The sequence below is a fragment of the Macrobrachium rosenbergii genome, chromosome 20 (assembly GCF_040412425.1).
Source record: "Macrobrachium rosenbergii isolate ZJJX-2024 chromosome 20, ASM4041242v1, whole genome shotgun sequence".
NCBI classification, from domain to species: Eukaryota; Metazoa; Arthropoda; class Malacostraca; order Decapoda; family Palaemonidae; genus Macrobrachium; species Macrobrachium rosenbergii.
The window spans coordinates 40,684,915-40,704,555 of record NC_089760.1 but is presented as its reverse complement, the minus strand read 5'-3'; the positions used below and the strand labels follow the sequence as shown (position 1 = coordinate 40,704,555).

At 37.7% G+C, this 19,641-nt stretch overlaps 1 protein-coding gene and 1 long non-coding RNA gene across 10 annotated transcripts in view; one reads left to right on the top strand and one right to left on the bottom strand.

Moving 5' to 3' along the window:
* The first annotated feature begins 472 nt into the window (after window positions 1–472).
* LOC136849298 (uncharacterized) lies at window positions 473–15,445 on the top strand. 9 transcript variants are annotated; one of them, XM_067122635.1, is made up of 8 exons: window positions 473–575; window positions 2,160–2,341; window positions 3,370–3,553; window positions 7,247–7,451; window positions 10,805–10,915; window positions 11,304–11,520; window positions 11,654–11,925; window positions 13,249–15,445. In XM_067122635.1, exons 2-8 carry the CDS (start codon window positions 2,260–2,262, stop codon window positions 13,399–13,401), a joined length of 1,224 nt encoding a protein of 407 aa, XP_066978736.1. In that variant the 5' UTR covers window positions 473–575; window positions 2,160–2,259; the 3' UTR covers window positions 13,402–15,445. The 9 variants fall into 9 exon arrangements, with proteins under 9 accessions (XP_066978736.1, XP_066978731.1, XP_066978735.1 ...); XM_067122630.1 differs by lacking the exon at window positions 473–575 and adding an exon at window positions 752–884; XM_067122634.1 differs by lacking the exon at window positions 473–575 and adding an exon at window positions 760–872.
* Window positions 4,890–19,641, bottom strand: part of LOC136849300 (uncharacterized) — a 109,205-nt gene continuing 94,453 nt past the window's right edge. The window contains exons 2-3 of the long non-coding RNA XR_010856286.1: window positions 10,090–10,213; window positions 4,890–6,597 (exon numbers count right to left, since the gene is read on the bottom strand). This is a non-coding gene — a long non-coding RNA (uncharacterized lncRNA). The remainder of the gene's footprint in view (window positions 6,598–10,089; window positions 10,214–19,641) is intronic.

Here is a 19,641-nt window from a genome sequence, read left to right as displayed (position 1 = left end):
CATGGTGATGAAGAGATGACTGAATTTCTATAATAAAAAAATGACTATTATCAAAAACTCATGAGGAAAAATGTTTACAACACTTAAAAACTATTTATAGCATTCAAACACATGGAAAATATACCAGTTACGCACGACACACATTATGTATATATGTATATATATGTATATATATATATATATATATATATATATATATATATATATATATATATATATATATATATATATATATATATATTAGTATGTGTTTGTATGGCAACAATTATATTAAAGTTATGATTTTAAAAACTTCGCGCAAATTACATAAAAACATGGAAGCCAGGAGGGTTAAATAACCCCAAGATACATTTTCAAGATTCACGGAAGGTCAAGTGCCTTTAAAACACCTAAGTGTATGCTACAGGGAAAAAGTAGTCACAGCAAGAGAAAACGGAGAAGAGCGCATTTATTTATAGCTCAAGAGGCGAGCCAAGTGTTGTCTTCACATTCACACAATCTACGGCGATAGAACTCCCCCAATTTTATGTGGCTACGCAATTTACCAATCTCTTCATAAACTGAGACGAAATTGGGTGAAATTTAGATATTCCTTAATCTCTCCGTTTAAGCAATAAGATAAAAAAAACATAATAAGTATTATGTACATCAATAATGAATAATTTATAAACGTAACAACCAGTCCAATTCGATCTCGCTAATGGAAGGCTCAGTGGATATTGTGTTGTATAAACATATCCGCCCTTGAGAACCAATTGCTGTAAAAAGTGGACAACGAAGACACGAGAACAGAAATCGGACACAATGCTCACTAATGACGTCATCGGTTCGTGACGAGCTGATCAGCTGATCTTGCAAAGCTAAAACCCAGTGTACATAACGTGGTTAGAGTATACGTCGTTCTCTGCTTTGTTTCATATTCAATCCTAGTTATTGACAAGATACGAAAGTTCCACGAGGAGATGGTGACGTGACAACGGAAACTTCTACGTGACAAAGCCTGTATTGCTAATAATCAGTGACGTTAATTTTGCAGTGTGCATCCTCCTCATTTGTTTATAAACTCTGTGCAGGCATTGTTTACGAGGTCTGTGAAACATGCATCGTAACGTTACTACAATGTTGACTACTGACAATACGAAAGGAGAATTGCTTTGTAATGAAATCTTTAAATCAGGATAATACGCAGTTGCGAAGTGTGCAATGAACTTGTGGTCAAGTGTATGATAATTCGTAACCTGTGCTTGTAACTTTACTGTAGCGAAAGGGCTAAATGTGGAAAATAACCATTTCTCATTAATTACTCACACACACACATATACTGTATATATATATATATATATATATATATATATATATATATATATATATATATATATATATATATATATATATATATATAATTTTACCATACATCATGTTCCCTTTAAAATTATGGCGCCAGTAGGATAGATCCTTCCAATTTTCATCTCACGAGATGAGGTTGCTGGCCCCATACCCTATTTCTTGACCCTAACTGACAATGGTACCCATTTACAGTTATGTCAACTGGTATTCTGTGAGTCGATGATGAAACTATCTTAAAGGTTCTGAAGGAATGGACTCTGTACAGAGGTAAAGATGACAGAAGAGAATGGAAGGGCTATAGAGATATAATGGTATTCAATATACAAGGGAATGTGTATGGTAAGATTTTGATTGAGGAAGTATGACAGATGATGGATGACTCGACAGGGGAAGAACAGTGTGGGTTTAGACAAGGAAGAGGGTGGGAATCAAGTGTTTGTTATGAAACAGTTACATATCAAGTTTGAATGCAAAGTAAAAGCTGTATGATGACATTGGACATCCAAAAGCTTACAACAGGGCTGATAACATGCTATAGAAACGCTGTAGATAGATATTATACATCTTACTACACACAAAAAATTGTGTTATAACATGTGGGCGGGTGAGTGATTGGTTTAGTAAAAAAACGGGTCCGAAATACAGGTGCGTTATGTCTTCATATCTCCATTTAGTTATCTGACTAGCCAAAAAAATACAGGTTACATAATTTCAAAAAGACTCTGTAAATCAAATGCTCGACCATATTCTTTGGCTCTGCAACAATCAGATAAAAGCGACACTTTTATGAAGTATCACTTCTACCTGAACAGAAAATACCCTTGAAGCCTGCGTGAGCAAAAGAGCCTTTGGAGTAGTCCCAATGACCTAAGATGACTGGTGAAAAAGAGACTATCCTAGGACCCTGAAGTAATGCCCTTCGAATCACCGTACCGAAATCCCTATCGCTGGCGGGCTGTCATCTATCAACAAGATAATCGACACGGCACAGCTGGTAAGACAACTAGACAATCAAAGTTAATTTAGATTTAAGGATGGATAAAGGAAGTGTTGCCAGTACTGATGATCAAAATCACTGCAAATATACCTGGGCGTTATCCGAATCTCTGACTGGCCTAACTGCAGGAAGAAAGTCATATGTTATTTATTTCTGATAGGGAGAGTTGAGGGCAATGATAATTTTTACCGGCGAGAATTTTTTTTTTCAAGAAAACAAATGTTAGAATTATCTATTAAGAGTAGTCAATAACTGAGCAATACTACACTGAATTTGTATGCTGATGTATATTACGTGGGGGGAATAAGTCATCAACTTTCAAGATCATAATATAGCATTAATTATGAGCTAAATTTTCCCTAGTACAATAAAACACATTATTTGACTCAAAAGTTCACCCAGCCACTACAAAATTAACTTTCAGCCTTCATGCAATAACATGTAGCGGGGCAAACAAGGTTGAGAGTAAAGTGGCATTCTAGAATGAACCCTTATGCAGAAAACTTTCACAGACACTTCATATATTTACACAGGAGACTCATCAGCAGAGCACTGAACCGTGGTCCCCTTACACACACACACACACACACACACACACACACACACATTATACTTTTCGTTTCTATCTTGCATACACCGTTTCGCCTCACTTCCTGTATATTAAGGCCCTTCCGTTACGGTACCCGTTTCACTTCACTTCTACAGCGCACACACTCTCTCTCTCTCTCTCTCTCTCTCTCGTTTCCTCCGTTAACTTACTGATTTTTCATTCTTTTCATCAACGGACTGTCAACCTTTCTCTCTACGCAACCAAACTATCTCGAAACACTGGTCCCTTTATTTCCACCTAGGCTAACCTCTTATTTCCATCTCCATATTTCTCACCATTCATTTATTTCAGGAAGTTTCATAACATAATAAACGGCCTTGACCACAGTGCCCGGAGTCTGGCTCTGAACACCACGCAGCCTTCCAAATAATTTTGACATCTGTCAGTAAAATTACTTTGGCGCTTATTCCCCCAGGATGTTTACTGTCGCTGATTCTGTTAACGCCGCTGCTTGTGAGAACCTACGGTGTGGCAGCTGTCCTGACGGGGATCGTGATTTATAGCTGCATAGTGGTTCCAGCAATCACGAACTATTTTTCCTTCGCGAGAGTTCTACTAAAAGCGGCAAAGGTCATCTGCAATGGCGGGTATTCGTGCAGGTGAGTTAATTTTCTTTTTCTTTTGTTCTTTGTTGATCACTTTCCAACAAATTTTGTTGTATTAAAACACATACGATTAAAGAAAACCCAACGAGGACACCTGAAATTTAAAATATGTGGTGTGGGAAAACGAAGTAACTTAAGTGTATAACTAAAGCGATGATGCCTTTGAAATTCGCTTGCAAATGAAACGATATCAGTTTGTTCCGAAAGCTGACTGGTATTTCATAAATACAATGCTTTGCAAGATTCTGTTCTGACAGACTATAAGACAAAAGTAATCCTTTAAACACAAAATTCCATTTCTGGATATTAATAATCCGATCTGACAGGGTGACATACAAAACATAACAGAGTAAAGTGCTCACCACAAGATTATACACAAGTATTTAAAGCAATCAGATGTACTCTTTCTTCCAGAGGTACTGAAGCATCCGTATTTGTTTTTGTTAGTTTACAAGGCTATTTTAAGCAACCAGTAGTATGTTTTTGTTGTGTTTACCAAGCTATTTCAATATTAGTAGCTGGTTTTTTTCTTGCTGCTTTGGGAATCGTCAGAAATGTGAAATCTCTGCACACATGAAGTGATTTGCAGCAGTATATACATTTTCTGGGACCACATGTAGTGAGATCACCAGCGCTCTCCCCGACGATAACAAAGGAATTCAGGTGCCAGAAATTCCCGATGTAACCTTAATAAAAAAAATATATTCACACTCCCACACCTCTTTTCTTGCTAGCCCCAATCTTCCATATTATACAGACGTTCCGGCGCCTTTGAAGAGATGATAATTTTTTTTTCTGCCCTCAAGGTCACTGGTTATTTTCTTTTCCAATACAGCTAATTTTACCTTGGAAAAATACCGTATCAGTTTCGAAAACCATCACAAATGTTCAATTGTAGGGAAGGTCTGGCCATTTTGCAACAAAGCAGTCCATTAAATCACCATAAGACATGTCCCTGACAAGCCTCGGAATGATATAATTATCGCATTTTCAAAAAAGCAAACAAACAAACTTCTAACGATCTCCAAGCGCCATCTATTGACCTATGTCGTCGGTCGGTCAAATACTAAGCACTAAAATCCACCGGATTTCCGTGATACCAAATAACAAGCAAACTAATGCAAAGACTGGCGCCTGGGAACACTCACTCATCTGAAGTGCTAAGTAGCAAAGTGGCTACTTAGCACCAAAGATATCTAATTTAAGCAAGATGTTAAAGCCCCTTACTGACTACCCTGACAGGAATAATTTGACACTTTCAAAATTTTACTGAACACTAACTTCAACTGATTCTGTATATACTATGTGAAGATGTAGCCGACAAACATACTTTGAAAATTTTAATTTAAGAAAATCTATTACAAAGACAAATTTTTGAAGCTCATTTTACCGCTGTTTCATTTCCGTAGGCTGCTCTTCGACTTTCCCTCAGCTTATTTGCTTTGACAAAGTTCCTTAGGAGGAAAACTGAGCTATAAACAATTCTTGTAAAGTATCATTACTACTCTCTACACATCTGTCAAAATGCGATGTTACCCGAGGTTGCTATTCCCTTGGGGTGTGCTTCTCTTCCGCTTTGGTTGCTTTTCTTCTGAAGACATTATCAGCAGTGTAGAGTGACACAGTGCTTCAGAACTAACGATAAGTTTTCACTTTCATAATAAAGACATTATGAAAAGCACATGACACTAGACATTTTTCAGCACTTTCCCTACACATGGAAATTTTTAATCTTGTTTCCTTCCGTCTAGACTAAAATCTATCCTTGTAGGCTCCTACCTTCATACTTCTAATGCCTTATTTTATTTTCTCCTGATCCCCTTACTTTTTCCATTCCCGTTAACTTAGCGTAACTGTGGTTCTAAATAACTTTCTGAGTTAAATTTACAATCCTTTGATATGCAGATTCCTCAGTTTACATGAACTCTTCAAAAATATCCCAACTTAACCTTATAACATTAATATTTATGCAATTTTTGCTGACTCACGTTCAACATTCTTCACTACCACTACTTTAAGCATTCTCTTTACGAGGCACCTAGGCTTCCTACGATTATGTTCTTTCTAAAATACATCTAATTAATTATGAGTCATACATGTAAAATAATTATAACTCAGCAAAATAATTATAACTCCGCATTACTATTCTACGAATTTTCACCTTGAAACTCCGAACACAAGAGGGCCAGGATAAGATAACGAAAATCCTCAAGCGTCACATAACAAAAAGGTCCAGCAGTAACCATTTAATGAATCAAGTTTATACTTTTTTCAGTATCTCCCAAGAAGAGTGCCAGTGAAAAGGTTTCATTGGTCAACACGAGTCTTTATCAACATTATTTAGAACCTCGGTTGAAATCTAAAGCATTTTCAATTTCTGTGAAGACTTAAGAGGTAAATCATTCGTCCATCCACGTTCTCCCTGATCCCACCTGTTCAGTTTTCTTTAAATTTCAGTTTTTTCTTGAACAAGACGGTTGTTAAAAACTACATGTGTGATTCACACAAACATGAATTCAGCACTTATGACATTAGGATATCCCGATTTCTGAGTGGGTCAGGTCAAAGTGTACCGTGGTTTTGGTGGGAGCTATGAATTTCAAATAATAGGAAAGACACTATTCAAGGCGAAGAGGAAACACTGCCATACAAAAAGTCAAGTGAGTGGGCTAAATGGTCGCTACTCAAATTCCTCCGAATTTTCCAAGCCTTTGGTTTAAAATCTATGTAACCTGTAACAGCCTTCATACGTAGGCTACTCGATCTACGACCTGCCGTAACATTTAAGAACATTTCTGCTGCAGGAATGCGCGGCAACGAGGGCCTGCCAGGATACACCTGGCTGATCCTGCTGGTGTTAGCGCCCTACCTGGTACATGTATTACGCACTCGTCCTCTCTTAGTGGCCATGGCAGCTGTGGTGTACGCAGGTGTGATTTTGCCCATGGCTCTGAAGGGACAACTGCCTCAGGGTTCTGTCTTGTGGTTGCCTAAAACGGTCGCTGCTCTCCTCATGACGAGGTGAGTGTTGTGCCATTCTGAAAAGCAGCATTCAAAATCCCTAGCTTAATTTCATTGGCAAAACCTTAGAAGTAGAAGTAATGATACTGTAAACGATTTATTTTAACAGATGTAACTCTTGTTGGCATAAGTCTTAGAAAATTTCTGCTTCCTTCTAGTAAACAAATAGAACCCTGAGGAATCTGCTTCTCATTCTCTGCCCTGCAACAATTCAGCTTTTCACAACTTAGACAAAAGCTACACAATATTAACGCTTCGCCATGCAACTTTCAATGTTCCCACATCCATTACCACTTCAGCATGAATTTCACCGAGAGAAAAAATTCAAGACAATAATTTCTGCTTGGCATACCTTCTTCAAATGTTCTGTCTGTTCAGAAAAACTAAAAAAATTCTTAGGTAAAAAGGTAATTGAAATTATTATTTACACATACAAGCAGTAAGCATTTAAACTACACCTAAGGTAAAACAATTCAGACATATTGGTTATCAACGACCAACATTAATAATTACACACACACACATATGCATATGAGAGAGAGAGAGAGAGAGAGAGAGAGAGAGAGAGAGAGAGAGAGAGAGAGAGAGAGAGAGAGAGAGAGAGAGACAGAGAGAGAGAGAGAGAGAGAGTCTCACGTGTATCATATTATACTTACTCCCCCACAGGTCAGCCTTGCACACGGGTATCCTCACTTGGATGGGAAACGCCTTATCCTCACTTTGGTCAGGATTCCTGGAGATGCTGGAATGGACAGCTAAATGTCTCTTAATGATAATCACTCTGCCCTTCACGTTAGTTTTCGGATTGTTTCTCCCCCTCGTTCATAACTTCTACTTGGCCTTTGAGGGCTTCAGAATCACAAGCAATCAGGTAAGTTGTCTGCAAGGCGTTTATGAAAAAATCTTATATATATATTTGAATGTAACTAAACTTGTATGTAAACTTGTGCTCTATAGATATCCGAACCGCTTGACCTATCTAGACGAAATTTTGCACGCGGTCCTCTATTGACCCAAGGAAGGTTTTCGTGTAGGTTTCAAACCTGTACCCATGCCCTCCGGGGTATATACTGCAGGGACCGGCAAAGACCCGGCTATGGGAAAGCATTTTTTGAAACTGTGTCTGAAAGGTTCATACACTTTCTCGCTCATTGTTGGGCCAAGTAACGTGATTGGAATTGCGGCCACGCTTAGAAAAATTTTCCTGCATCTCCTTTGAATTCTTCTGTCGTGTAAAATATGTGTACTATCACTGAAAATGCTTTTCTTTCCTGTGATTAATAATTCTGTCTAGAATTCATCGCTTTAAATATACATGTTAATCAAAACCACCCCACGTGTTACTTCCTTTCTGAGGTAAATGATCGACTGTCATTCAGAGTTTTCCTAGGCAGAGCTGGGTTGGTCCGCTAGTATCTAATATATATAATTACTTTTCTCCTGCTAGCTTTCATAACTCCGCTCGTTTAGGTAGGTTCTTCGTTATAATGAAATCTACCTCTGTATGCTTGGTTCTGTTAGAGGCAGCAGTCAAGAGGCGTTCAGCAGCTTGTGTAGACAGACACTTACTGTAGGTTTAATGTAAGGAAACAGAACAGAAGAGAAGATCGTGTAGATGTATAAAGGTTGATAAATTAGGTAGACAGGTCAAAGTGGAATAGAGAAGCTGGGAATGAATAAGATTTAAGAGAGAAATTAAGCATATACTTCAGACAGGAAAAAGAGCTGTAGTGAAAATAAAAACATTAATGCAGAGATAAAGGTTAATTAGCAAATGGATCTAAGAATAAAAGAGGTATGTTGGAATTCGTTGCCTCAGAAGAATTTGGTCCTGTAACCGATGGAGTGAGAATTTTGAAGAATTCACGGATGTAGAGGGCAAAAGGGAGGCACCTCTGACTTATTCAATAATAAATGATATTCAGGTAGGCCAACAATAGCTGAGGGAGTGAGTGCTGGGGATGTAAGGAGGGAAACTACGAGGCTGGAGAATAAAATGCAAGAAAGTATAATAAAATTACGAATCACTTTTAGTTGAATAAACAATGGGCACAATAAATGTTCCTTATATAAGGGAAAATGGGATAGTGGTATAAAATTACTTATATACCGGAGAAAGTGTATAAAACAGGGAAGCGGTTGTCCACAATTACGTGAATGAACGTCGTATATATGGACCATTAGGAAGCTTCCGAAAGAATTTGAAAAAGGCAGTCTTTGTTTTCGTTTATGCGTTTGTCTGTTAGCTAACATATGTATGCTCAAGCATATGCGTGAATCTTAACGACAACTTTACAGAATGTTTGGTCTCGTGAATGGCAACAAAAGCATCAGATCCGGGGAGAGACACGAACGTTACTTTTGGCAAGAAGCGACCGTAAATAATATTTTAAATGCAAACGAATTACCACAAAGTGGTTAATAATTTGTGAAAAGTAGAATAAAACATACGTCATTTTATGACACTGTCTACCAACTTAATATCAATTTTCTTCACAATTTGTTATTAATTTACGCTATGTTACGTAATCTACAATACTTCCGAAAGGCTAAAAATTCTTCCCTTAACTAACTATAATATACTTTTGCCTACAGCTAAAAAAAATGTAACGTGGTTTCTGTGGAGAGAGAGAGAGAGAGAGAGAGAGAGAGAGAGAGAGAGAGAGAGAGAGAGAGAGAGAGAGAGAGAGAGAGAGAGAGAGAGAGAGATTATACGCAATCCCCTTCCAGACTAAAATAATCGTCAGCATCAAAGAGAGAAAATGAAGCCATTATGAGCCGCGTCTTTCTCCTTGAAAAAAGCTTCAGACTTTACAGAAGAAATATTCAGGCATCAAAGCTTAACTATTTCAACACTGCAGGCCCTTTGATGAATTTCAAAAGAACATGGAAAATAAAAATGCTTGCGAAAAAAGGTAAGGGCTCCAGCGCAAGTTAATAGAGAATGTTAAAGGAAAAACAGTGGGGAAAAGTAAGATGACTAAAAGCTGTTTAAGGACTGAAATCAAAGCAGCTAAACTCGGGGGAAAAAAATGTTTCCGTCTAAATTAAATTACGGAATCACTTCAAAAGAATAACACGGTTGCACTCGCAATGGTTTTAATTTCGGTATAATAAAAATGACGTATAAAATTTCTTTACTGGTAAAAATTGGGAAAACTTCAAAAAAGCTTTGCTGGTAAATAAATGAGAAGCCGCATGTGGTAAAGTTAATAAATACTCTTTGAGTCATTGCGAATTGCAAACTACAAAAATGCAAGATCCTCTGGTAAAAATATCAAAATGGGTAAAATTAAGATTTGAAAATTGATGATGATGATGATGATTATTATATTCACACTGTCAGAAAATAGAACGAGGATTGTGGTGAAGCAGAAACAAATCAATAAAAATATACACATAGAGATAAATAGCAACTGAGATATAATTCCAATGAGCGATGGTAAAATAATGTGGCACCTCAGTATAAAAATAAAACATAATAACGAGGAAGTCTCTACTGTACTTACCAGCAAAAACTCCACACTCCATAAAAATGGCAGAGTGATATCTCTCATATTAAGGGGAACGAAAGACCGCTGGTACTAGGCAGTGAGGCACCATGGTAGCCCAACAGAATCAGTAGGTGACGTTCTGTGAAAGAAGGTAATCAGTTAACTGATTGAGTTCTACAGAATGGGGTCGTAACAACATTAGTCATAGAAATTTAGATTCATCAGTGTGCACAGAGATGCAATTTTCGTATTGAGAAGAATATTCTCAAACAAGCGATACAGTTTTTTTTGCTGTGTCCATAATGATAATGTTAAAACACATGCAATGAGTAATTTTTGGTAAATTCCCGGAGGGGTTGGCTAAATGCCTATGTGGCATTACTTAAGCGATGGATAGATTGGGATATACAGTATACTAATCTCACTTGCTCTCCAGGGAAATGCTTACGACATGCGTAGATGGTGTTACTGTAGCAAGTACTCAAGTCACATTTCCAATGTTTTACTAGAGTACTAGATATAATAAAATTATCCCCATTGTTCAAACTTCTGCTGATGGAAAACAAGTGTTACAAACTACATCATTTAAAAGGTCCATATTCACGCAAAAGGTACAAACAGTAGCACTGTTTTTCTATTGCAGTGACCATCGAAAACTTGATTGTAGTACTTCAGTATAAAATTGTTTTTCAATATTTCAAAGGAACAATTTTCAAACTTCATTTTGCAGGTTGTGTTCTTCATGTTGTGTGAAAGGCTGATAACACCTCACGCGCGATTGGCATCGCTCTATTTCCTACTATTTTATACAGTTTTGGCCTACTTGAGGAAGTCACTCAGTGTAAGTACATGAAATAAACACTGAATATCCCAATGCAAAATAAATTCTGAATACCAATGCAAAATAAATTCTGAATACCAATGCAAAATAAACACTGCATATCAATGAAAAATAAATTCTGAATACCAATGCAAAATAAATTCTGAATACCAATGCAAAATAAATTCTGAATATCAATGCAAAATAAATTCTGAATACCAGTGCAAAATAAATTCTGAATAATGTCAAATAAATTCTGAATCAATGCAAAATAAATTCTGAATACCAGTGCAAAATAAATTCTGAATACCAATGCAAAATAAATTCTGAATACCAATGAAAAATAAATTCTGAACACCAATGCATAACCAGACATCCGACACATTAAGACTCTCAATTCTGCTTCCAGACGCGCCAGTGGTCTCAACTGGGATCGACCCACTCGACCAGCATGAACGACTTCCTGCGACTGACGACGTGGTATATCGCTGTGCGACTGGGCAAGGGCATCGCCATGTCTTTCGTACTGGTGATGTTCACAATGCAGTTCAATCACGTAGAACCAGACTTTACGTATATTGCCATCACGTTTGTTTACTTTTCTCTCACACAACGAAGGTGGACAGGTAAGAACCACTCCAATGTCCTTTGGCATAGATGCTGGCATTACTACTTTAATATATGTGAGCTTGTGAGTTCGTCGATTAAAATATGTATTTCTGTATCTGTTTACTTTTCAAGGTCTATTTTCCGTTGCAGGTGACGAGCGGATTGTAGGCTGGACGAGGTCCTTAGGCCTGGAAGTGATGGAGCAGGAGGAGGAATTCTGGGTGCCCTTGTGCCTCCAGGCATTCCCAGCTATTGTATCTGCCGTCGCCATGGTGCCACTGTGTCAAACGCACATAGCTCTTTGCTCGGTGGCCTCCTACACCAATATCATCGTGCCCTTCATCCTCTTGAGAGAGCAGGTGGAATATCATCATCTGCAGCACACAGACCTTCTGGTGAAGTTCCGAAGAGCTACGGCCAAGGTAAGGATAAGCAGACTATTACATACAGCTTATGAACAAAACAGAGTGCTCACTTTACCTTTACAACCATCTATGTCTCATTTTAAGTCAAAATTCTGACCCTACAAACCACCTAGCAGAGACTTAACTTCTGGCCCTACAAACCACCTAGCAGAAACTTAACTTCTGGCCCTACAAACCACCTAGCAGAGACTTAACTTCTGGCCCTACAAACCACCTAGGAGAAACTTAACTTCTGGCCCTACAAACCACCTAGCAGAGACTTAACTTCTGGCCCTACAAACTACCTAGCAGAGACTTAACTTCTGGTCCTACAAACCACCTAGCAGAGACTTGACTTCTGGCCCTACAACACCTAGCAGAGACTTAACTTCTGGCCCCCAAACTACCTAGCAGAGACTTAACTTCTGGCCCTACAAACTACCTAGCAGACTTAACTTCTGGTCCTACAAACTACCTAGCAGAGACTTAACTTCTGGCCCTACAAACTACCTAGCAGAGAAACTTCTGTTCCTACAAACAACCTAGCAGAGACTTGACTTCTGGCCCTACAAACTATCTAGCAGAGACTTAACTTCTGGCCCTACAGACTACCTAGCAGAGACTTAACTTCTGGCCCTACAAACTACCTAGCAGAGACTTAACTTCTGGCCCTACAAACTACCTAGCAGAGACTCAACTTCTGGCCCTACAAACCACCTAGCAGAGATTCAACTACATGGTAAGGCCTTGTATTCTGGATCAAAACGCCTCAGATCATCTGCAGAATTCTTCCAGGCAACAGGGACTCGCCTGAAGGTGGCACAATAGAATCTATTGGTGTTCAGTCTGTCTTTATAAATGTGCCAGTGGCAGAAACCACTAACCTAATCATCAAATGTCTACATGACCTAACCATCCCGAACTAGGATTACTATCCTGAACTTGGCTATTCCAGAACACGCCCTTAAAACTTGTACCATGTCAATGGATGCCCTAGTATTTCTGAACAAGTTTGTACTATATCAATTGTCAAGATTGTTTAGACAAAGATAGTTGAATCCATAAGTACTCAGTTCTTCCTGTAACCTTGGTAAGATCTAGATTAAAGGTACAGTGCCTTTCTTAAATTCTCAGTTATGATCCCAATATATAAAAGCTCATCTTTTTTGTATTTCAATACGTGATGAATGGTTTCACCTGTCATTTTTCTCAAATGTTAAAGAAGTAGATTCATTACCAATTTCACAGAAATCTCAATCTTTTAATATGTAAAGTGATTGTTAATATATTCTTTTAAATCGCTGAAGTAAGCAATAGTTAACACATCTCTTCCAACTTCAGGAAATCGAGGCCCATTCTACGTGTCCAGTATGCCTGGAGGACCTGCGTGTAGCGAGGGCGACGCCATGTGGGCATCTCTATCATGCAGTGTGCCTTAGAAGGTGCTTGGCAATGTCCCCACTTTGCCCTATGTGTAAACAGACTATTAAGTGAGGCTTTCTGGAAATTTCCTCACGACGAAAGTTCAATTTATAAGCAACGAGAAACAAAGTTGCGAGTTAAAATATAACTACGAGTGCTATTTATATTTACATTGTTAGGTGTAAGTTACACAATCTTTATCCGAGAGTTCTGTTGCCTGTCCTCGCCAGCCTCAACAGATTGTAAACAACAAATATCTATTATAAAACAATGGTGCTAATCCGACAATTTTGTTTTTTACTCTGAGCTTATGTTTACAATGGAAACATATTTCCCAATTTATATCATTAAACTTATCCTGCATAGCTCTCAGTTCAAAAGCTTCACAATATGTCGTTTTCACAAGAATAAACGTACATGTTATTAACACATTTAATATTTTTTTTAAAGGAATAACCAACAGATTGGAAATGTAACCAGCGATACAGGTGTTTCATTATGGGTTTCATCAACACTTCTTTATTCCTGCAACAACATAAGACTTTCTATATTTACATATTACAGAAAGTTCAAGTTTGGATGGATCTTAGCTTGCTCTTCTCGCGAAAAGCCACTCTTTAGCTCTCAATGTTCAGGTAACTTTTGACAGCTATGCTGATTAATTCATTTTGGTCTCGTCAGCTTATCTGCACGGGATACTGTAACTCGGATAAGCCACTAACCCTTAGACACAATTTCTACTTACTTTTCTGTCACCTCTCTTCTTATTACTCAGACGTTGCTGATGAAGTTTTATTGATCCTCACACTTATTTCAATAGTTCGGGTTCGAGTTTCTTGAAACTTGTTTTGAAGAGATCACAGCTCACACTTATATCAATAGTTCGGGTTCGGGTTTCTTGAAACTTGTTTATCAATAGTTCGGGTTCGGTTTTCTTGAAACTTGCTTATCAATAGTTCGGGTTCGGTTTTCTTTAAACTTGTTTTGAAGAGATAACAGCTCAGACTAATGTTACTCTTAAACACGATTGTATCCAAAGCAATTACTTTGCTCATAGGCCAAATTCTTCTCTGAGCTCGTCGTCCTCCATTCTCCATCACAGAAATTTGCAACACCCGACAGGTACCCCTTCCCACATTTACTCAGTGGAAATTTGCAACACCCGACAGGTACCCCTTCCCGCATTTACTCAGTGGAACTTGTATGTACCCTCAAAGTGCAAGGTCCAGCGACTGTTTCCTTTCCCTACCTGCCAAGCTTTGACATTCGTTTCCTGCTTTTGTTATTCTGATTCAAACGACAAGCCTATCACTTCAGGGTAATTTTCCACCCATTTTTTATTTCCATTCTCTCTCTAAAATGTATATATACTAAATATTAGGGGTGAGAATTTATTTAAATGTAAAAACTATCACTATAAGTGTAATAATAATTCTACAGACGCGTAATTTTAGAGAGAGAGAGAGAGAGAGAGAGAGAGAGAGAGAGAGAGAGAGAGAGAGAGAGAGAGAGAGAGAGAGAGAGAGAAAGTACTGTGTAAATTCAATCTGGTTGGTTACTTCACATAAATTTTTTTAAAGGGATATTTGTTTTTCAAGTCCGCTCCAATATTTTGCCCAAGTTTTTAGCTATTAATCAACATCTCACACATACATGCATCGAACTATTGCCTTATGAAAATGTACATAACTGGATTTCTGCTTCAAAAGCTATTCGTCTTTAAAAATTTCTATACTAAACGGTGAAGTGATTTATGCACGTCCGAGACATGCTGAGGCGTGTTACCGCTAAAATACATTTCCAGAATATATCCTATTCTGTCGCTTCAAATATTGCCTTTTTCATGAGAGGTCTTTTCGAGAGCGTGTCAGGTTAAAGTTTAAGGGTCGAGGACGAGTCAAAATCATAGTGTTACTTAGAAATGTACGGACTCTGCACAAGGCTGTGACAATGTGCTAAATAAATATATATATATACAGTATATATTAGCCCGTGCGTGTATGCAATATGCTACAGTAAGTTTAATACATTTATAATTTGTATCTCTGTGAAATTGTTTGTACTTCTGTAAATGCTGTTGTGGTGATATGAAGTAATAAAATGAATTCAAAGACAACTCGAGCGTGTGTGTTTTAACCTACTTTATTGATTGGCACCCTATTTTTTTATAATTTGTAAAATGAAGAATTTTCAAACGCAAGGCATCAGTGACGAAATTTCTGTAAATTTGTTTTGCTTCTTCTTCTATCTAATCCTTCTAATATGTTTGATGAATGTGCTGTTGAATAACAATGTCCACGTTTGGAAGTTTTCAGTGACTTTTGCGGTAAAACTTTGGAAATCTCTTCCTGCCTCCGTTTCTCTAGAACGATTTCTAGATCGTTAGTCTCGCAAGGTCTACGCAGTCCAATCAACATCTGAATAAAAAAACAGACAGTTCAGATGCATTCAAAATGCATAAAATTCACCTTTCAACAGCGCAACTTTCATTGAAAAATAAACAGTAAATCTGAGTTATAAAAGGTAGATATCTAAGGTAAATTTTTTACTGCTTTGACTTCAAAATAAGAAAAAACAAAGGCTGAATTTAGGTAAAGCTGTTAAGCTAAAGAAACGAGATATATTCAGCTTAACTGGGAGAAAGAGAGAGGAAAAATCTTCAAATTACTTAGCCTATTCTAGAAAGAAGATGGGAATGTGTGAAAAATTAGAATACTGTTAGAATACTGTCAATGTTGATACGTGTACACGAGACATTTTTTGACCAATTGCAGACACTGAATACTTCTGAAATGTCATTCTTCCATCAATTAGAAGACCAATAGGGTCATGGATGGATTCTTATTTATCCAAGTATCCAGCGTCTTACCTGAAAAAATAGCTATTTACCTCTCTCCATTCATAAATACACAGACACAATATGTATATATATATATATACACACATATACATATACTGTACATACATACATATATATATATATATATATATATATATATATATATATATATATATATATATATATATATATATATATATATATATATATATATATATATATATATATATATATGCACAGCTAAGCTATATGCATATGTATGCGCATTCAGCAACCCCAGTTTTACAAATAGACCCTAAACATACATCCAAATCTTCAGGTAAAATCTCAAGGAGGCTGCGCATTTCAAGACAAGAGAGCCCTTGTGGGGCCGAGTCCAGTGGTATCGACTTCTGCACGGCTGGAGGCTGACTTGGTTGTAAATATTTTCAAGAATTCTTCCTGAGAGAGAGAGAGAGAGAGAGAGAGAGAGAGAGAGAGAGAGAGAGAGAGAGAGAGAGAGAGAGATTGTTTTTCTTGATGATTAAAATTAATCCGAGAGAAGGATGTTTTCGCAACGAATAACTTTGATGTTAAAAAAATAGTAATTACCCGTATGCAGTGTTGCTATTTTTAGTCGTGTCACAAATATTTCTATTTAAACGTACAGATATGTAAAGAACGGTGTGCATGCAATGCATATCAACATACAAAACAAACAAAGCACTGGGCTTTCGCCCTGGTAGTCCAAGAATAAATAAATAAATCTTCAAAGACTCAGACAACAAAAGGTAAACAGTTTCAGAGTCTGAACACGTACGCAAATATTCTACGCCAGGAGACGCGGAACGTTCTCGGCAAAGTCTAGTTGAAAGCCGAATGAAGGTTTGTGATTTTCACGTATTGGTGTTTTTTTTTTTTTTTGTGGAGAACGTAGCCAGGTGCACTATGATCTTTGACAGAGAGATATGTTACGATCAAAATGTTAAAATAGAAGTATCGGGGGCATTATGATCGAAAATTCAAATAGCTGAACCGTAGACTTTAAAGATGACATACAAAAGACTGATATTTGTCGATAAAATTCCAAATGTTTCGCCCATATTAAATCTATCTTTTGTGTATACAGTAATTATGATGTTGGACAAGTATCAAAGAATATAACATGGACAAGGATACATTTCAAGTTGAAAAATAAATAAACACACATCACAAAATCCACGTAAGAAGGTGAGTGAAAACCGGGACTTTGAACAAATACTTTCGTAGTTTATTCTACATTTTCAAGTTCACACTGAGTGCAAAAGAAGTTGACAGAGCTTTCTATACAAAAACAGAAGGGGGTGCGGGTTTACAGTTTGTTAATCTGGGCAGCATGTTCTTTAAACAAAAAAGACAGGGACAAAGGATCAAGGGATAATCCAAGGTGGAACGATCACAGTCCAAAGAAAGGATGAGATGGATATTAGTATGACTTAATACTGGTACCTGATGGTGGTACCTGAGCCGTAAAAGTGGTGGCGCGATGATAGAAGGAAATTCACTTGCTTCAATCTCGAGTCACTTCGAAGATGACAATAACTATAAAGACCAAGATTCTGGTACTCGAATCACAACTACAAGAACAATGACTTAATCCCAGCAGTATATATATATATATATATATATATATATATATATATATATATATATATATATATATATATATATATATATATATATATATATATATATATAAAATAAAAGTGAACTATCATAAACAACATATGTTCATCTATTTTTTCCTTGCCACCCACTTGTATCACACTATTAAAGCTACATACAAGAAGAATTAATTCGAATGTTTTTATTTTTCCCACCTGGGCTCCCTCGAGGTAGCATAAATCCAGGGCTAAATTCCACTACATTTCCTGATTATGTCATTGTTAGGCAGAACTCGCGATGAGAGGGACTAAGCCCTCATTCGGAAAGGCGAATTCCAATTGCTGGAACAGTCAGTTACACAGGAAAATGAATTTTCCTCTCCTTTCCATTATCTGCAACTGAGAAGGGTATGTTGCTGGGGGTTGCTCAATTTCATCTCGCTGATTGCAGCAAATGGGTCACTTCAAACGCAATATATATTCATTTGCCTAATGCCAAGGGCAGAGGCACGTCTAGCCGATGTTCTTTAAACCTTAGCTTTGTCACAGACAGACTGTCGGTCTTGTTTTGAGTTCCCTTACGTGGCAGAATACTTCTCCTTCCAACGTCTTTACGGTATATGCTTTATTTATTAATTTTCTTAGATGATTCATCATTGGTTGAGGCTTAATCTATAATTCTAAGCCTGTCTTCGTACTATATTGTTTTCTGTTTCCACACAAGGCCATTCTATTGTGTGGAATCTTGCTAGCAAAATTTGAGGGCTGGAAGACCTATTATATAGAAATACATGATACATGTAAACCTCTCAAATTCTCCCAAGAAAATTACAGCACCTCGACAGTGCTGCAGTACACAGCAGTCAGCAGAGATGGCGCCGTAATAGAGAAAACAAGAATCCCACAACGCCCCCACACAACGTATCCCTAAACAACGAGGGAAGTGAGGAGCGCCAGGTCGGTGGGGACTTAGCAACCTTCCCCTTTCCCTCCCCCTCCCCCTCCACCATCCCTACCATATCTCGTCCCCACCAAACTAATCTCCAAACCGAACGAGCACCGGGCATCAACGGCAGAACCAGCGGCAGCAGCAGACAACATCAGCAAAAGCAGAGCTAGCAGCAGCAGCAGCAGCAGCCAACATCAGCAAAAGCAGAGCTAGCAGAAGCAGCAGCATCAAACCGACCGACCGCTTGGTTTCCCCCTTCAGCGTCGTCTCTCTCTCTCTCTCTCTCTCTCTCTCTCTCTCTCGTCCAGTGCGCAACGAAACCCCGCAGTGTCAGGAAGGCTCCCTCTCTCGCAGCACCTCCTCCTTGCAAGCCTCCACTCGCGGCGTCCTTTTGAGTGTCGGTGCTTCCCCCCCTAAACCGTTCCGTCGTCGGTGGTCGAATGAAAAGGCTCAGTGAGCGCGGAAATATAAACGTCTTTCTTCGCCGGCAACAACCTGAAGAACGCTGTCGCAGGTCCTGCACGATACAGGCTAATTCGTAGGAGCCAAGGTAAATGAGTTTCAGTCGAAGATGTTGTGAAAGTTGGATAGGATTCTGAGGACGTCAGGGGATGAGTGTGAATGACAGGAATGTCCAGAGCATTACGGTAATCTTATATCCTGCGTGATTGTGAGCAACAGCCCTACAAATAATCATATATATATATATATATATATATATATATATATATATATATATATATATATATATATATATATATATATATATATATATGTGTGTATATATAGATGTGTATTCTTATGAATATATATATATATATATATATATATATATATATATATATATATATATATATACACATAGATGTATATATACTAAAAGAAACTACCACTGCATCTCA

What these genes read in the sequence shown, in the direction of transcription:
- LOC136849298 (XM_067122635.1), top strand. Translation starts at nt 2,260, where the DNA reads ATGCCCTTCGAATCACCGTACCGAAATCCCTATCGCTGGCGGGCTGTC. An exon ending in TAATCGACACGGCACAGCTG is followed by an intron (nt 2,342 to 3,369) that starts GTAAGACAACTA and finishes TTATTCCCCCAG; the next exon opens with GATGTTTACTGTCGCTGATT. An exon ending in TCCGAAGAGCTACGGCCAAG is followed by an intron (nt 11,926 to 13,248) that starts GTAAGGATAAGC and finishes TTCCAACTTCAG; the next exon opens with GAAATCGAGGCCCATTCTAC.